At 36.1% G+C, this 19,839-nt stretch overlaps 1 protein-coding gene across 6 annotated transcripts in view; it reads left to right on the top strand.

The window, feature by feature from the left end:
• INVS (inversin) overlaps positions 1-19,839 on the top strand; it is a 97,944-nt gene that overhangs the window by 59,331 nt on the left and 18,774 nt on the right. For all 6 annotated transcript variants that reach the window (XM_052788568.1, XM_052788569.1, XM_052788567.1 and 3 more), the window contains 5 exons: positions 1,967-2,138; positions 6,870-7,025; positions 8,544-8,773; positions 10,375-10,481; positions 13,781-13,993. In XM_052788568.1, the coding sequence (XP_052644528.1) occupies positions 1,967-2,138; positions 6,870-7,025; positions 8,544-8,773; positions 10,375-10,481; positions 13,781-13,993 (878 nt within the window). The remainder of the gene's footprint in view (positions 1-1,966; positions 2,139-6,869; positions 7,026-8,543; positions 8,774-10,374; positions 10,482-13,780; positions 13,994-19,839) is intronic.

The raw sequence follows: 19,839 nt of genomic DNA, 5'->3' as shown, positions 1-19,839 counted from the left end.
TCTTTTTTTCTGAATTTTTCCAGAGATGTCCAAGACGACGTACTTCCCTTTCACATATTTGTATAGATTGATCTAGTAAATGAAATGTGAATAGCCTTGTCTTATTTTTGAATATTCAAAAATAATATTTAGTATTTTTCAGAGTTTCTTGGTGGCACAGAATGAAATTATCGAGGTTTACTTCTCTACTGTTGTTTTTCAGCTTTGTTGTTTTTTATTTTGTTTTCTCCACTTTTTTAATAGAGATAAAATACATGTGATTTTTCATGACAAAATACATGTAGAATTAAACTGATTGATACTTCTGTTTTCCAATTTCTTAACCATCCTGTTCTAATTTAATTTCATTTTGTTTTCAAGTTGTGATAACTTCATTTTGGAAAACAACTCTTATAGCACTATAGGATTTTCTTCCACTTTTTCCCATTAAAAACTAAAAAAAGGAGTGGTTGAAAGAAACATTGCTTTCCTAAAACTTAATGGAAAAATAAAATTGCTTATTTATGCTTGTAGGATGCGTGCCTTAGTATTGCAAAGGTCCAGCCTTCATACTGCTTTTCACTTTGCAGGATTTCAAGCAGTGCAGGGTACTGGTAGGGTGCCGAGTTGCTGGCCTAATGAGTAGCTGTTTGTGTCTGAGGTGTAGTGGTGGTCAGTGTGAGTACACAAAGCTATAAACACTTGCTGGTTTGTGTGGAAGGCTTACTGCTTCCGTTCCTCATTATTTCTGGTTGGACCTTTACAATAAACTGATAGTTCAGATATGGACCCAAATTCACAAAGCAGTTAGGACCTTAGATCACATTAATATAAGACAAACGAGAAATTTCCTATTTCTTTAGAGGATGACATAATAAGTAGTAGTTAAAAAAAATCCAAACTAGTCAATAGGACATAGGCATTTAAACACCTTTGTGATTATAAGCATTTGATTCCTTATAGCCAAGGAATTCTCATCCTACCCAGAGCAGCGATAGAGCTATTTTGGGGTCACATGGAGGAAAAGATAAAATAGTGTTAATACAAATACAAAAATAAAAGAAAATAATGAAACCCACTTTTTTCAGTTTTTATTGGCTAGCCTATCAGTGGCTTTTAAGAGATCTTACCAGCTGTTAAATACACAGCCTTTGTAAGGCATTAGATAGAAAAAGGAAATTCTTCCCCTAATTCTTTTTCTAGCAGTCGTGATTTCCTCTCCCTTCCTTTCATGTGTGGCTTATTAAGAATTTAGTAGCAGGTTAAACAAGTGGACTGGTTTGCTGAGAGCTTAACACAAACACAGCATTTGAAGAAATAATTCTTTTTGCTTTGATTTAAATAGAGATTTTAGTGTAAGAGTTACAGCGGGAAGCCTGGACTCAGGTATAAAGATTTCCTTAATCTTTTTTGATTTATTATAGTTCAATAATTAGTAACCTGTTGATATTATTAAATATTAGGAAATATGTCTATGTTGCCCCAAAAGTCCTGGGTTGGTTTTTGGGGGGTTTTTTTGAATAGTCAAATTATTAGAGTTTGGCAAACTAAAATATTTGCATGTGCAGTCATATTTAGAATTGGAGTAAAAAAAATATGTCAGAATATTTTGAAGGAACATTATTTTTAGCATCATAGTATTACAGTAAAGTTTTGATAAGCTGATAATATTTTTCCCATTGCTTTCTTCACAGTGACTGCAGTGCCTTTTACTTCCTTATGACAAACACATGATGTTTGACACTAAAAAGAAAGAAGTATGAAATAAATGACAGTGTTAAACTCATAGTTAAGGATGTACTATGAACATTGACGAGGAAAAGGGTATAGCAGAAAGTACAGTGCTCCTATTGAGCTATTACTCTATATAAACATAAAAAAGAAAAATGAAGCTTCGATTTGCTTCATAAACAGCTAAATGAGACACAATAGTTTTTTGTTGTTACAGATTCCTTTTAATGTTAATTTCAATAATATGTCTTTTCAGGAAACAGTTGAAGTATTTTTGAAACATCCTTCCGTAAAAGATGACTCAGATCTTGAGGGAAGAACATCCTTCATGTGGGCAGCTGGCAAAGGCAGTGATGATGTCATTAGGACTATGCTGACTTTAAAATTGGATATCGATATCAATATGACAGACAAATACGCTGGCACAGGTAAGATGCTTTACAGTAAAGAGCCACTGGATGTTGCCAGTTACTGTGATTTCCACCAAATAAAAAAGATTGTTAGAAGCTATATTAGTCTTTTCCTGGATGCATACCTTAATCCTGAAAGTATTTCTGCATTAGTTTAATTATGTGTGTGAGTCACTTCTTTGCCTTATTGTGGGAGAGAAACAAATCTTTTCTGCGCAGATTGGACCAGTTCATTTGAAACATAGCAAGAAGCAGCAATGTAGTGCTATGCTGCTATTTGGTTAGATCTGTAATCCTGGGAAAGGAAGAGCTGTTCTGTATTTTGAAGAATAAAATGAAATATAATTGCATAAAAAGCCCTCCCTGAAAATGCCTGTTAAAAAAAATTGTCAGTAAATAAATACTTTGGAACAATATAGAGCAAACTAACCAGTGAAGTGGCCAAATTATCATCATGAAAATCATAAGTACCATAGTTATTTGTAAAGATAGTGTAATAAAGATTAGAGCTATTACACTTCTGTTGTCTAAACAAGAGGTTAAACTTGATGTCCCCCAAGTTTATCATCCTATTATCTGCCTGAAGCAAGCTAGGTATGCAATACGGTGTTTCAGAATTCAAGCACGCAAGTCCTGAAATTCAAAATTTCCTATAGCAACTATGAATTCATCTCCTTTAATGACAAATTAAAATAATTTGTGGTAGAAGTATTGTACCTATGTAGTATTTTCAACAAAAATAGAATAACAGTTCTGACAGAGGCAGGTGTTGAAGTGTATATGTATTCAATAGTGTTGGAAATACAGGTAAAAGTAGTGGAGCTGCATAGTGTGCTGATGACATCTGAATAAAAAAAGAGGAGAATGTGGATATATTGGGCATAAACTGGAGGGGTTTGGTAGCAGGGGACTGCAGGGGTAAGCTGTGTGGGAGGAGGCTGTGAACTACCCTGTGCCAGTCACAGCCAGGTCACAAGTTTAGACGTTAAGTGCAAAAATGTATACCTATGTATAATAAGTAGTAAAATGATAGCCAAGCTGATAGTCAGAGCACACACCCATGAATAATACAGTAGAGGGCATTTCTCCTGAAAACTATGTTATTTTAAACAAACAAGAATGTATTTGTTTGTATATGTACAAGAATTGTATTTGTTAAATGTTTGTTTATATAAATTTTAATATATTTGTTTTAAAGTATGCTCAAGCATTATCTTTTGGCCGCACGCACACAAACTAGCCTAAGCTGCATGGTTAGATTTAGGGAACTTGCAGTGTAGGTCTATCCCAACCAAGAAACAAAGATACTAGTTTAACAGTTTTCCTCTTTTGAGATCACACTTCGAATAACATACAAATGGTAAATAAATGCAATGTCAGGGTTGCGTGGTTCAGGATTTGAAAGATAGCATGTATGAATATTACTTTTGTACAAAAAAATTTGAAATTGGTGGTATGGTGGGTCTTTACACAAAAAACCAAATACAGTTAACATAAAGTTCTATTTAAATATCTAAATTCTTGCTTTCCTTATAAATTAACACACAAAAAAATCAGTATTTCCAAGTTATGATAGTTTTTAATTTTTTACTTTAAGAAATATTGCAACAAATAAAATCTCAGTCTTCAAATTTGATGACTTTATAAACTACATATTCTACAGTTTTAGTCTTGTTTCATCTTGTATCACTCACCTATATTTGCTCCTTCCTGACAGTTCCCTTTTAAATACCTCACAGTATTTGTTTCAGACCTTAAGGTGCAGTAATGTTGTAGTTGCTGTGCAAACCTCCTTACAAAGGGTTTTCTTCTTTGCAGACAGTAATCGCATACTGTGTTTCTGAAATTACTCAGGTGTGGATTTCATGCTTGAATAATTCAGGTGGTTGGGTTTATTATCTTTCAGTCTTAAACCTTTCGTAGCAGTGATGTGTAATCACCTTTTAATCTTGATTTTATTGTAGGGCTTTTAATGCAAGGAAATGAATGGATTTTCCATTTACTTGAAACTGCCATTGTGTAGAACACACTAATAGTCTTAAAGTGGGGAACTATGCCGTTCGTTGCTTGCTGTCGAGCAATCTGAACTTTACTATTGTGCAAGCATGTGCAGTAGCATGGGCTTTTTATTATAGTGAGCTGTAAACTTAAAAGGAAGCCCACCAGTAAATCACTCTCCGATTTCAGACCTGGGGTTTTTTCCGACGGTTCTTAATGGTTCCCAAGTCTTGGTGAGGGAAAAGTAGCGTCGTATTCTGACCAGAATCTATGCACTAATAGAAAATAGCATACATGCCACCGTGCCTGGGATACAGTTGCTGAGGAGAGTTCAAGGTTGTGTTTTTATGACTTTTGTGTGCCGACTCAGTTAAGCCTAGTTATAATGTTGCATTAACGCAGCCTTTTGCATTTACTTAAAAAGAGCAAGCTCTCCATTCAGCTTTGCTAGAACATCGAGACTCTCCGTATTGTGTAGGAGAATGACACCAAGGGAAAGGAATTTCCCTCTTCTCCGAGATCAGCGCTGCAGGAGCATTACAGGGGCAGCTTTATAGCTCTGCCGTCACCGCGTACAATGGAGAGGGCTCTGTCTGTCGGCTGAACAAAGGGCCTATTGTGACCAGCTGGCTGAGGAATCTCTTCAGTCACCGTGACTCCATCACAGAAAATTTGGCTTACAAGAAAATATTGAGCACAAAGTGCGAAACAAGATGCCTGCGTCAGAATGAGTGATAGGGGGGAAGAACCGGCCAAGCTGACACAGCAGCTCTTTTTCTATTGTATTGTTATACACACCCCATGTGTCATCTGATGGAGTGGTTTACTGCCTTTGGTTTCATAAGAAATGCAGTACAAAAACCAGAACCTCGAGTTTACTGTGAGGTCAGACCATGAAACCCAGGCCCATCCGAATGTACGAAGCGGTAGGGATCTCATTCTTGTCAAATTTCTACTGATAGCCACCCACTCGCATAGCTACTGCAGATCTTGCTGCTTACAGATATTTTTCATGGGTGCCCCTGTGCTTTTTAGCTGCAACAGTTAAACATCAGTGTCATCTTAAAGGCATGGTTTCAATTACTAAGGCAGCACTTCTCATACTGCCTCTGGCTGTGACCCCAGTTCTTGTAGGAAGTGTCTCATTTGCCTGTATCACAATTCCAGTTACTATCACTAATTTTGAGGATGTGTGTTTTAAGGCTGCATTTGATTCACAAACAGTACGAACAACCTGTGCATTTTAGTAGTGCCTGTGTAACAGGTTATGCTGGGTTACTGCTTCATAAGCTGTGTGAAGCAGGTACCAGTGGTAAACAGTAGCAGGCAAATAAAAAAAGCCTGCCTGTTTTGATATGGTTCAAGGTTGGCTATGGTTCCAGAAGCAATTCCTTCTAATGTTGGCCTTCGTGGTGTGCCTTTCTGTATCATGCCTCTTCTGGATCCTGACCCTGCCTGTTTTAACATTAAACAAGTAGAGACGTGTAGGTACTGTTTCAGCCCCACGTTTTGCTTGCTTGAGCAGGCTGAATTCTCATCAAGGATGAATATTTGTGAAATTCCATGGGGAAATATGAATTCACTTTACTAAATGCACATTTATTAATTGCACTGTTTTGTATTTTCATTCTAAATTATTTTGATTTTGTCATTGTGAAATATTCTACATGTAAGGCAGTATGAGAATGTAGATTATGTGATTTGATTGCTGACTATAGAAAATAATCCAAAGCATTTTGAAATCAAATTGTAAGTGAAATCACCAGTATATGTGTCTTCCATTGGTTTGAAATTTCATTGCTGTGTGTAGTTCTCCTTTCCTTCAAAAAGAACTGTGAACTGATTGGACTGGCATTTCAACATTTTCCTCAACTCCAGCTGAGAGTGCCCACAGGATGCTGTGTTAGGTGATAGCAACTTCAGTTATAGGACACCATGTCTTTACCTCTGAGGTCTAAAGTATCTAACGTAGCTCTGTGTTATTTGTTGGTTTGGACTCAGTGAAAACTGCATACATTCAAATATGAAAGGGCGAAGAAAACTGTGGAAGAGTAGGAGTCTGCAGAATCAACTTGCATAGTGTTCATATAACTGAACTTCATAAATTGTAGGGATGAGACAAAATGCAGTATCTGGTCTTTCCATCATCTTTTTCTTTTTCCTGAAGAAAACAGGGAGCTGCAGATACTGTGCGAGATGTGATGGCCTTGCTACATAATTTTGTATAAAATCTTCTCCAAGTAATTCTGTAAAAAATAAAGGGGCGGGAACAGCTAGGTAGTTATCTGGAGTTTGTTTTAGTTGAGACATCTTTGCTTATTTGAAAGAAATAAAAAAGGTATTTTCAGGAAAACGTTAAAGAAATAATGAAAGCTTTCTTTCACTGGCAATAGGCAGTTTCATCTCCACTGGGGTGATGTAAGAAATGCCACAAAACAGAGGCAGTAGTAGATCGTGTTATGTTCTATTAATCAGAAGCTGCTAACCTTCCACAAATCCTCAATATAAGCCAATCTTGGTGGTGTTAATGTTAAAATTCCTATTTCTACAAGTTAGAAACATGTTTCAGAGCTATTTTTCTGCTTATTGCTCGTATGGCAAGAAAACGTGGTTAGTGATCACTTGTTATGATTCTTCAGCACCTTTTCCAACAAAATGGTTGAAATTAATTTTTATTTTGACGGTTCTAATTATGAACCTCCAAAGGTCATCATATTGTGATTTCTTTTTCCTACTACTTTATTTTTTTAGCGTTACATGCTGCTGCCCTTTCTGGCCATGTCAGCACAGTGAAATTGCTGCTGGAACACAATGCACAGGTAGATGCTTTGGATGTCATGAAACATACCCCGCTTTTCCGAGCCTGTGAGATGGGACACAAAGAAGTGATACAGACGCTCATTAAAGGTCAGCTGTTATGAGTTTACAAACCTGTTCAGAGTTCTGGCGCTTCTTTCTGCGGGACTGGGAAATAAACAGCATAGCTGAGCAAGAGGTGGGGTAGAAAATTGCTTCCCTAAAGCAGGTTTGTCTCTAAGTACCCTTTGTGGAACAGCACTAGTAAATGTAAAAGATTATCAGAATGTTATGCAAAATGGCTAGAAGTGTCAAATATAAAACTTTCAAAATTGGGATAGTTCTTTTCACGGCTCTTTTCTGCTCAAGCCTTTTAAAGTACATTCTAGTCTCTCAAACCGCCTCTTCCCCCAGCAAGTCATTTTTCTTTCTTTTTTTTCTCCAGTAAATAAGACCAAATTAAGCTTTCTTCTCTTTTGTGAGAAAGCATTTTTAGGCTTATTTAAAGACTTTTTGGCTATTTAAATGAATCTTTTTTTTTTTAATGAAGGTAGATAACAAAAAATCCTAAATCATTAATATTTTCCTCTGGTTGGTTTTTATAAGCAGTAAACATTTTATTTGTAGACAGAAATAAAATTTAACAATGTACACAGTTTTAGATAATTGTACAAACTCTGCTGAAGTGTAAGAAGTATGATGAAAGAACAGTGGTATCTTAGATGCAAAATTCTGTCATTTTAGCTTCACAGAAACGTTCCAAGTAGCTGGAAGCAGTCTCCCTCCTACTTGAGACATTATCCCATTTATGGATAGTTGAAGTATCCAGGTTGCAAATTTCTGTCAACCAACCTTTCTTACTAAAAAGCACGCTTCCCATTGAGATCTGCTGGGCATATTTTAACCTCCTCTTAAGCTCTTCCTCCCACCCTGTATGCCATTTAGCTTTTTTAGATGTAACAAAGAAGCTTGGTAATCAGAATCTGAGTTATGTTTAATTAAATATTTTATGATATAGACAGACATTGTTGCTGGTTGGTTCAAGTTTTACATTTGTGGAGTTTCATTTTTGTACGGACTTTTTACATCTTACAAGAACACATATTGAAATTAATTATCTGCATAAAAGAGTCTTAGCATGCTCGAATTAAAAAAAAAATCAAGCTGTTTTCAAAAGACATTCTTACGCTGTGAATGTTTTATCTTATCTGCTTTAGAGATTTAAAAAGTGTTTTCATCTGAAGTCTAATTTTCAAAAGTGATTTTGTTGTTAAGAAATAAAAGTTCCACTGAAAATTAATAGGCCTGAAACAAATAAAGGCTAGGTTTTTCAAGGGCATTTGACAAATCTGGAGATTCTAAAGCATCTGAGAAGATACTCAGAAGCTTGTAAAAAAATTAGATGCCTGACCCTCACTGAAACTATTTCATTCCCAATTAATTTTGATTTCGGTTTTAGGATTTGAGTAACAAAGTTGAAGTTACTTTCAGAAATATTTCTCTGAATTGTCAGTTTACCAAATAAGTTCTAGTTGAACATAATCTTATTCTTTTCTTTTCTTTGCATTCAAAAGTATTTTATTTTTATGTTAAAAAATTTTGGTTTCAAAAATGTATTTGTTGTTACAGGAGGAGCAAGAGTAGATTTGGTTGACCAAGATGGCCATTCGCCCCTTCACTGGGCAGCCCTGGGAGGAAATGCTGACGTGTGCCAAATCTTGATTGAAAATAAAATCAACCCTAATGTACAAGATTATGCAGGTAGAACACCTTTGCAGTGTGCTGCTTATGGAGGTTACATTAACTGCATGGTAGTGTTACTGGAAAACAATGCAGATCCAAATATTCAGGATAAAGAGGTATGTTGTTCTTCACTGGGCTATTTAATTAACTTTAGAATAACCATAAATCAAAACATTTTCCTTTTCTTCAAGGTCATTCTCTTTTCTGGGACACACAAGCATCTTTGCCGCTGTTTATCACAAAAGGAGATGCATCCTGACATAATTTTCCCTGTGGCTTCGCTTCTAAAATTTTGAATGAAAAGTAATATTTTAATATGCAGCATGATTGAAGATTCATATTTTTCCATATCACTTTGGACTTTTCCTTATCAACATGGGATCTTATGAGGAGCCATATTAATCATCTGATTTCTTAACTTCTATCATTCCTTATTAACAGCCAACATGGGAATGTGATTTTATAGTCTGTAATGTGTTTCTTCAGCATAGAGATAGAGCAAGTGAGATTGCACAAGAACTGCTTCAATTACTTATCCACATAAGTATCCACATACGTATCACTCTTCCAGGTGAAAAAAAAAAAAAGAACACCAATTAGTTTATATGGGGTTTTGTGCCATTATTCAAGCAGTAAGTGAAATTAGCAGCCAGAATAATTGTGCAACATATAACAGATTTCTTTGTTATATGACAAAATTTCTCAGAAGTCGGTAGAGCTTCATCAGTCAAAAGAATTTCACCCAATTTCTTAAACTTTTCTGTAGCTATTCATTGCAGGGCATAATTCCAGGTAATGGAAAAGTTTTTTGTATTATGAGTTCTACAGAGCATGCTGGGGAGATTTTCCAAACTGCTACCAGCTCTGTATGGCATCAGCTTGAGTACAGCTGAACACATCCACTTCACCTACTTCACACAGAGACACTGCGGCATGCTCTTCGGCCCTTGGGATTCAGGGGGCGGCTTGCTTAGCACTGAACTCGGAAAGCCTTCATGTTTTTCTGTGGTACCCAGCCTTCTAGGTATCTCCTACATTTGGAGTTCAGAAAAGCAAGACACAGACAGGAGGCATGGCCTGGAAGTGAAGTGAAATATCTATGTTTTGTTGATATTGACAGAGCTTGAGGTATTTGTATTGTGGTTCTGTGATCCCAGTCCGAAGAGTAGTCGTATACGAGCTGGCTGTGTAGAGCGCAGCTTGAGAGTGGGACCTCTGCTTCATGTGAGAGAGACTAGACTTCTGAAATCAAGCTCATTTTGAAAGCACAGCTGGAGTCTTGTCTTTGTTTGCCTGGGCTGATAAGCTTTCCTCAAACTTCATCTGATTTTGAATTCTGTAGTATTTCTTTCAGTCTTGTCACAGTGTTTTGGAGCAGCCTAGAAAACAGTCTGAACAACAAAGGTTGATGAGAGCTGCTTCAGACCTGGGTGGCATAGCTGCAAAGAAAGCAACTCTAGAACTAGTCTCCTAATGCTGTTTTTCAGCTGCTTTAGGTTAAAAAGCACTAGTGGTGTAATCTTGTTTAAAAAAAAAAAAAGTTACTTCATTTTTAAGTGCTGTATTCTTTTATTTTAATAAGGAAGTTTATTTCAAACAATTAGTTTGTCCTTCATGTCCAGAAAAGCATTGAATTACAGTATAATTTATGATTTTTATTGGGGAATGATAGAGTTTGGGGATAGTATTTATTTTTGTTCTGTTTTATTGTTCACAGGGAAGAACTGCTTTGCACTGGCTCTGTAACAATGGCTACCTTGATGCTATAAAGTTGCTGCTTGGTTTTGATGCTTTCCCTAATCATATGGAGAACAGCGAGGAGAGGTATTGCTTGTCTGAATGCATTATTTTGTAATTTAGCAAAAGTGCTACCTACTGATTTAAATGTTAAGTGTTTGGATATTGCCAGAGAATCATGATCTTGTATCTAAAAGGAGTGCTGTAATCTTGGGCTTCAGTGTAAGCAGCTTTTCCAATGTGAAAAATCTCTTCTTTAAGCAAGACATTGCAACTTCAACTGTTTATACTTTTGAACCTTGAACTTGAGTATTTGCTCATTCTAGTCTTGTTTGAAATATTAAAGATCTTTTAAAATTTAAAGATTTTTTTAATTTATATGAAGTCAACAGTGGATATGTATGGACAAAGGATGAAAAGGCATTTCTGCTGCTGTTGGAGTAGACCGGAATCTTTCTTTTCTATTTGGTAGGAATACAGTGAGAAGAAAGAAAATGGGAGAAATGTAATGTTATGTTTTAAAATAGTGATTACAAATTACCTGGTGGTTAACTGTATTCTAAAGGCCTATTTAAAAAAAAAAAAAAAAAAAATCTCCTCTAATCATAAAGAGACAGTACATTTGCATCTCTTTTCTTTGTCTTTCATTGACATATAATGAGTAGTTTTTTAAAAGTGATTTGGGTTGTGGAGTTCAAATTAGTCACCTGACCATGAAGATAATTACTATTAGCAGAAATTTATAATGCCTTTTTTAGAGTAGATGACCTCCTCATAATTATAAATAAAATTATGATTAGTATGCCATATAAATTTGAATATTTCAACATTTTAAAGAACTTAAGGACTTTGAAACCCTATATTTTAGTGCTAAATTTGAGACTTCCATACTTATCCCAGTTTTTAATTGCTTTATTCCCCCATCATTTCTCTTTTGTTCTCTACTCTAAACGACTCAGATATCTCTTCCTTTTCGGTTCTTATTTTTTATTGAGAAACACAAATGAAAGTATAAGTAGTTCCTAATTAAGTAGTGCCAATGGTCTCTTTAGTAATTTTTGATAGAAAATTAAATAAACACTTGTAATTAAATTACTCTTAATAAGTAAGATTAAAAGCCACTATTTTGCCAGAAAGGAGGCTGCTATTTTCCTTACTTTGCAGAAATGTACTAATGATGCTTAAATGTCAGGAAAAGTCCTTAGCTGTGGTTTTAGTATAGTCATTCAGTTAGTATCTATTTTTTTTCCCTTCTGGCATTAATATATGTTCTTATGTATAAAACTAGATTACTCAAAATATAACTGGTAGTGTTCCAAATGTCAGCCCTTAAGTGCTAGTCCATGTAGAGAACGAAACAGATTCCCAATATTTCTAGATGAATCAGTCTTTAAATATAATTCTCCTAAAAATACATATATTGTATATAAAAATCGCACAATTGCCTCTTAATAAACATCTACAAAACCTTGTTTTATTGTTAAGAGATCAGAAGTATGGAAAGTGGAAAAATCAAGTTGAGTGTTGTAAGAGAGAATAAAAATAACCTCATGGATATGATTCATCTGTAATTGGATGAAATTGTTTTTTAATCAGTAATAATTTCACCAAAGAGTAAATTTTTTCCCAACATACCTATAGAAAGAAGCTTCCCTTCTTCACTTTCTTAGAGCGCAATATGAGATACCAGTTCAAAATTCAAACATAGTAGTTAAAACTAAATAGGTTTGTGAAAAGATGGACCTGAGGTTTTTAAGCTAGATCACATGCTTGCAGATATGTGATTAAGTCTGGAGGGTGGTAGGTTTATTGTTCTTTGCAAATTTGTTTCGTAATCCAACTTGATGTCCTGGGTGCATCATGTGATGACAGGCTAACTGCTGCTTGACCAACTTCATGCTAAATTACATGTAACACCTGATGGCTGATGTCTTCTTTGTGTGTTTTCCTGTGAAGCCAGCTTGATTTAAAAGCTATCTGCTTTAGAGATAACCAGTGGAAAAGAAAATTTATAACAGGCTTTAAACTGACACAACAGAGTAATGGCTGGTTGTGAGGAGCGTATGTGAGCAGCCTTGAATGGGTAGCGTCCAGTCATACAAACCCCTATTCAGATTTGAGTGATTTTTTACATTCAGAGGTAGCTGTAATGGAGTTAGAGAATCCATACTTAAAAATATGGGCCTCCATGACTGGGATCCGTAATATAATACATTGTCTTTGTACATACATGGTAGTAACATGACATTTACTTTAGTATCTTTTGTACCTGTTAATTAAAATATTCAAAACTAGGTATACTTTAAAAATGTGTTTTTCTGAAATGAAGTCCCTTCTGAAGTTCCCATTCCTGGGTTATCAAAAATCTGTATCTCTTTAAATGCTATCAGCAGCACACCTTGACATACAAATTTCATGTTATGTCACTGTCTTTATTCCTGCAGACACTTCAGTTCAGATACTGTTAATCCTTCCATCAAATCATTGCTGCGTGGCAAGTCCAATTGTGCTTTCTGTCTGTTTTTCTTTGCTTACCAGCATTGCGTCCTTGCAAGTTACCATCAAGAAGAGCCCTAATTTTCACAATCGCGTGCATTGACACTTGCTATTTGGTAGTCTTGTATTATATGGTCTTGATTATGGCTTGTGACTGATAATTTTCAGTCACTAAATGTCTCTGCCTAATGTTTCAGTGTTGGTGAGGGAGGTATGTAAAATTTGCTCCTGTGTTGACAATGGGAAATATGAGAATTATTTTTAAAAGGGCTTAGGCATCTTTGACACCATTAAAAACCAAAGCCATTTAGTATTTTTAGCACCTGTGTCCATTTGAAAACAGACTTAAGTCTTCCTAGTGCTTTAAAAAAAAAAATATCATCCCTTGATGCAAGTGTAATCCTGCTGCTTGGTCAGTCATACTGTCCTCAGTCATTGCTATAGAAGCTAAGCCAGATTTGACAGTAAATCTCTAAAACTTAAATTCATATGGAAATAACATAAAAAATGTTTTAACTTTTTTTTTTTCATTTAGATTATATTTCTATATGAGAACCTCAATAACACCTTTTTAAGACTGCTTGCCTAAAGCAGTTAATTCTATGGATAGGGCTTTGGAGGTTTTTGACCCAACACTTTATATAGTCTGCCCCCCCCCATATTAGGAGACTAAAATAAGCCTCAAACATAGTCATGGTGTGTAGAATGAGTAAGACAGGAAAATAATATTAAAAAATTAGTAAAACAGCCTACTGAGAACAGTGTTTAATCTGTCTTCATACTAGAAGTTGCCTTATTATGAAATGAGGATGAAGTAAATGGACATTATGGTTAGAATTCTAGTTCAATGGTAATAGTTGTGGGTTTGTTTTGTTGTGGTCTTTTTTTAGATATACTCCACTTGATTATGCCTTGCTTGGTGAACACCATGAAGTGATTCAGTTCATGTTAGAACATGGGGCTCTGTCTATAGCTGCCATACAGGACATCGCTGCTTTCAAAATTCAGGCTGTCTACAAAGGATACAAAGTTAGAAAGGCTTTTCAAGAGAGGAAGAATCTTTTAATGAAACATGAACAGCTGAGAAAAGATGCTGCTGCCAAGTAAGTCTGAGACTTGAAATCTACTCCAGCAAATAAACATTTGTCATAAGTTTGTGTATATCAGTGTACGATTTTATCTGTTACTTCTCATCATTTATTGTTCCTCTTAGTAAAATTCATGAAACTGTAAGAAGCATATAATGGATTTTTTTTCCATATACCTATAGATGGAAATTATTTTCCAGATAATCCCAAATTAAATAACAAGCTTTATATAATATACAAGAACAAGACAAAATACCAAAATCTGACAAACTAGCATGTTAGCATCCATGAATCTTTACCTGATATTCTGTATGATGATAAAAAGGCTTGGAAAACATTTATCACTCTAAGGTAATGGAATTAATTATTGACTTATCAAGTCTTTGATATCAGTTTTGAAAAGAAATCAGTAAGTAGATGAAGAAAAAAAACAGGAAAAGCCTGGTTTAATAAGGCTTAACTTACTGTTTCACAGGGGAGGTTGTGCTTTTCTAGCAAACTGAACTCCTGGGTTTTATTTGCAGCTTCTGTCTTGGCAGTATCATTCTCTGCAGTTACATTTTCTGCTCTTGAATTAGAGAGTTACCATGAAATCATTATCTTATATTATAGGTAACTAACACATGCAATGCAAATAGTTATTTGTGAGACGTGTAGGTTCTGACTGTGTTTCTACCCTATTTAAATGAGGTAATGGTAGCAAAATGGTGAAATTCTAAAATCAGAAGGTACATAAATGATCAACAAAATACTTGCTTGGACTTTATCCTTAAGATTCATAATATGAAGAAGAGCAAATTAGCACCTGGTTTCTCTTAAAGAAATCTGATTCTGGAATGAAAAAACATAACAGTCTGAAAAGATTCCTGCATGATTTCATAGTATTATTTCTGTAAAGAGAGGTCATATGAATAAACACACAACATAATTATCATACCTAGATGTATTTTTGTTGCATCTGCATATCATAGACAAAGTCAGCTGCACTCTGCTCTATTTCAAATTCGGTAGTTTGATGTTCTGCATAACCGGCCAGTCTGACCTTCATTGGGTTTGAATGCTACTGCTATACTGGTTAATAATTGTTAACACCCAGTAAGAACCAAAGCTAGAAATATCAAATAAATAATCTCTTGCTCACATCTTTAGATCCTAAAGTTGTAACTTGCAGCCCTCCTACTATTTGCCTTTTCTGCTGAAGTCAGTAAAAGTCAAACCCACACATGGAGAAGCTGCCTTTGAAAATATCCCAAGTATCTTATGTATTTATTTTTAATTTGGAGAACTCTGCTTCTTGCTGTGTGGTCACAACTGACTTTACCAGATGAGGTAATTTTAGTCTTTGTGATGACAGTCATTTTTAGAAGAATCTGTGATACCCCATCTAGAAGATTAAATGAGAAAGGATTGCCTCATGGAAATTTGGGGGTGTTCTTATAATTGTTTTCCTTTGTGAATTTCTTATGTACTTTCTGAAACTTACTAAGCTGTTGTTGATTTGTTTGAACACAATAGAAACGAAGTCTGTGTACCAAATACCATAAAAACAGAATTAAAATACAATTGGAGTGTACAAGCAAATCAAGTTGTCACATAACAAATTTTATTTAATTGCAATTTTATGATCTGTAATAAACTGAAGGGGACATTATGTTGTCATCATTCTGCATACCCATCTGTGCATTCCACAGCTAAAATTGGCCAGGGTTTTGCTACATACAAAAAACTAATATCCCTACTGATTTTTAAAAATCTGCTCTCTAGATAAAAGTAGACATTATGTGGGAATCCAGAATGATGGGGAACTCCTAGACTGAACCCCCCCACATCCCCCGCCAACTATTTCAGTGTATGTATTCAAAACTTGCTTTGTAATATGTTACTTTAGAGAGTCTCACTAATATAAATCATTCCTAAGTCTGCATGTTTTTAATTAGTCTGTTCTTTTTCTTCCCCCGCCCTGTCCCACCCCTTAACAACAAGCCAACCAACATCTTATACCTGTATTGTTTTCTGGTAAAGTTACATTCACTCTGTTCAATGCCTGTGAAATATTTCTGTACAAATATATTCTCCCATGTTGAACAAACCTATATCAAAGAAATAGTAATTTATAAAATGAAGATTGATGCAGGCCAAAACAATATGCACACTGTTATGTCGTTGAGCAAAAAGATGTATCAGGAGACCAATTGGGATAAGCAGGGAATCCATGACAGAGCTCAAATGCAAAAAGGCAGTATACAGGAGGTGAAAGCAGGGATGTGCTGCAAAGGAAGAGTGTAAAAGCATTGCTTGAGCATGCAATGGAGTTGAGGCTTTCAAGGGATGTCACAGGTAACAAGGTGAGCTTCTGCCTCTATGTTAATAGTAAAAGGCTGAGCAAGGAAAATGTGGGCCTGTTGCTGAATGGTGCGAGTGATTTAGTGACAACAGATGCAGGTGTGGCAGAAGTACTCAATGCTGCCTTTTCCTTAGTCTTCACCAAGAAGGTCTCCCAGGCTTCTGTGCTTAGAGAAGTAGTTCAAGGAGGAGGAGAACTGCCAGCTGTCAATGAGGATTAAGTCAGGGATCGCTTGAGAGAACTCAGCCCAGACAAGTCCGTGGGACCCAGATGGGTTGCATCCAAGGGTGCCAAGAGAACTAACTGATGTCCTTAACAGGCCACTTTCCAACATCTTTGAAAAGTCACAGAGGCCAGGGAAGGCCCCCAATGAATGGAGGAAAGCAAGTGTTGCACCCAACTTCAGAAAGGGCCAAAAGAACAATCTGGGGAACTGCAGACTGGTTGGCTTCACTTTGTTCCCTGGGAAACTTGTAACGGATGTAAGGTGAAACAACAGAGATTTTGACTGGAAATAGAATTTTTTTCACCCTTGGGACAATCAACCAGTGGAACGGGTTGCCCAGAGAGGTTGTGTGGTCTCTAGCCTTAAAGGTTTTCAGGACCCAACTGGATAAAACCCTGAACGACCCAGTATGACCTCATAGTTGATGCTTTTTTGAGCAGAATATTGGCCCTGATAACTTCCTGAGATCCCTTCCTATGATCATTTGGAAGAGGGCAGTGTTGATGGGATGTATGAGCATTAAACAGCCAGAAATGTGTCATTATAATAGGTGCTCTTCTTCAGTGGGAGTGAAAGTAACTGATTATTAATAGGTGGGATGGAGAACCTGGCAGGAGGGAAGTAGTGCTTTAGAAGAGTAGCACAGAGGCAATCTAGGAAGGAGGCATTTAAAAAACAGACTACATACATGTAAAATGATGGGGTTCTAAAACTTTTTTACAAAGAGGCTTTTGTTTTACTTTTTACAAAATCAGGTCTTTAGGAAAATAATATTTAAGGGTTTAAAGCATATTCAGAGAAAATTGATGTCCAATGTATTGGGTTTTGAACGGGCTGCAGAACTTATTCATCACTTGTTCACCTTCCCTTTGAATTTCGCAGAATAAGTTCCTGAATCCATACTTCCGTTTTTTACTAAGTCTTCTGGATTTCATTCTGACCAGTTGGAGGAAACTGTTTGAGAATGTGGGTATGAAAGGGAAATGGATTAAAGTGAGTAAGAGTAAGTAACTCATGGTATTTAGGAAGAGAAGAACAGCAAGAAAATAAAACAGTTCAATTAAACAGCCTTCAATAGATTTAGAAAAATGTTCTAGCGGCAAGAGAGTACAAGCAGATTATGAGGTTCTTCAAAAAACTGGTAGTAAGGCCTGCATGCTGAGAAAAGATAGAAAGTGTAGCAAGAGAGAAAATAATGACCTCTTCAGCAACTGAAAAGGGAAAGCATGTAGTGGAAATTTGGTGCAATAACTAAAATTGAGGGCAATAGTAACATACAGTGATAAAATTAAAGAAGCGGAGGTGCAAAATAAGAACAACTAGCAAGGGATGTGAGGTATCACAATAAATCATTGTAAACATACACATTGTAAAAGGAAGAGCAAAGAAAGAGTTGGTCCACAAGTGATGCTAAGAAGGCTGAAGTGTTCTATGTCTTTTTGCTTCAGTCTTCCTTAAATGTCAAATTATGTCCATTAGCAAATGGAATTCACACTAGTAACAAAGGGCAGCAATGCAGGCTAAAATACCGAAACAACAGTTTAGAGACTAATCGGGTGAGTGAGATGCTTTCAGATCAGCTTAGCCTGATAAAATTCATCCTGAGTTGTTTAGAAAACTGGGTGATACAGTCTTAAAATGGTTACCCTTCAAAACTTTAGGAGGACCAGTGGGACTAGAGAATTCATGAAATGAGCAAAGTGTCTGCATTCTCAGAGGGGAAGAAGGGGACTCTGTAGACCTATAAACGTCAGTCCCAAGAACAACAGAACTGTTGAGGTTGGAAAGGACTTCTTGAGATCATCTAGTCCATCCCTGCCCCTGCTCAAACAGGGTCAGCTAGAGCAGCTTGCCCGGGACAATGTCTAGTCAGGTTTTGAATATTTGTGCAAATGGAGACTCCACAACCTCTCTGGGCAACCTGTTCCAGTGTTTGACCACACTCACAGTAAAAAAAGTGTTTTCTTGTGTGCAGATAGAATTTAATGAGTTTTAATTTATGCTTATTGCCTGCTGTCCTGTCAATGGGTGCTACTGAGAACAGCCTGGCTCCATCTTCTTCATTCCCTCCCATCAGGTGTTTACAGACATAGGTGAGATTCCCCCCTGAGCCTTCCCTTGTCCAGGCTGAATAGTCCCAGCTCTTTCAGCCTCTTTGCATATGAAAGATGCTCCAGTCCCTTAAGCTTCTCCCTGGCCTTTCACTGGACTCACTGTAGTAACTCCATACCTTTCTTATCCTGGAATGAGTAATCAAACTTCTATGTTTCTGGAACATAACAAAGCAAGAAGTAATGGCTGGTCTGAATTTGCTAAGAACAAATTATATCAAACTAACTCAAATTTTCTTTTGTGGCAGAATAACAAGTTTTGTGGCCATGCAGGAATGGTAGCTGTCATTCAAACTTGCCTGAAGTTTTCATACTTTTTCATGTGTCATTCTCATTAGCAAAGTAGGGCAATGTAGCATGAATTAAACTGCTATTAGATGGGTGAAAACTGCTTGGAATAACGTATGCAAAGAGTAATTCTTAATGGTTCAACTTTAAACTGGAAGTGTATATTGTTGAGAATTTCATATAAATCCATCTTGAATCTGATACTATGCAGTATTTTCATTTAAAAAGTAAAATGTTAAATTTACAAATAGCACCAAGATGCAGAAGACTAATCACATTGAAGACTAAATTAGAAATCAGAATGGTGTTAAAATACACATGAGAAATGATTAAGGAAAAAATAGGTAGTTAGGTAAGGACAAATGGACTGCTTTACACATTTGGGAAGACCAATCAGCATAGGACTACTGGACAGAAATTAACTGTCGTCTTAGCATTTTGTTAAGGACTATCTGTTAAAAGATTGTAGTAGAGCAGAAGCTGAACATGTCATGAGTGAACAGTGTCATGCTTTTAAAAACAAGCATCATGCTAGATTGTATAGCCGGAGGCGGCTGTTTATACAACATGAAATATAACTCCTCTTGGTCCAGATAAAGCTTCAGCAGTAGTAGAATCATACCTGGAGATCTATTTTCTATTATGATTTTTTAAGTAACTTTTTTTTGCAAGGATAACTTTAAAAATGCTCTCCAGGCACACGGACATGTTCTAAATTTAAAACGTCTTCCGCAGAGTAGATACAAAAAGCAAAGTGTTCTTAACAGAATAGAAAAGGTTGGATTCATTTTAGCAGGATCAAAAATTCAAAGCATCTCTGTGTCTTCACAAATGCGTAAGGCTGAAACTGTTCCTTTCCATCTGCTAAAGGCTCAGTTTCCGTTCCCTCACT

The sequence above is a fragment of the Harpia harpyja genome, chromosome 5 (assembly GCF_026419915.1).
Source record: "Harpia harpyja isolate bHarHar1 chromosome 5, bHarHar1 primary haplotype, whole genome shotgun sequence".
Lineage (NCBI taxonomy): Eukaryota > Metazoa > Chordata > Aves > Accipitriformes > Accipitridae > Harpia > Harpia harpyja.
The sequence above is the reverse complement of the archived record's forward strand: the minus strand, read 5'-3'. Positions and strand labels throughout refer to the sequence as shown.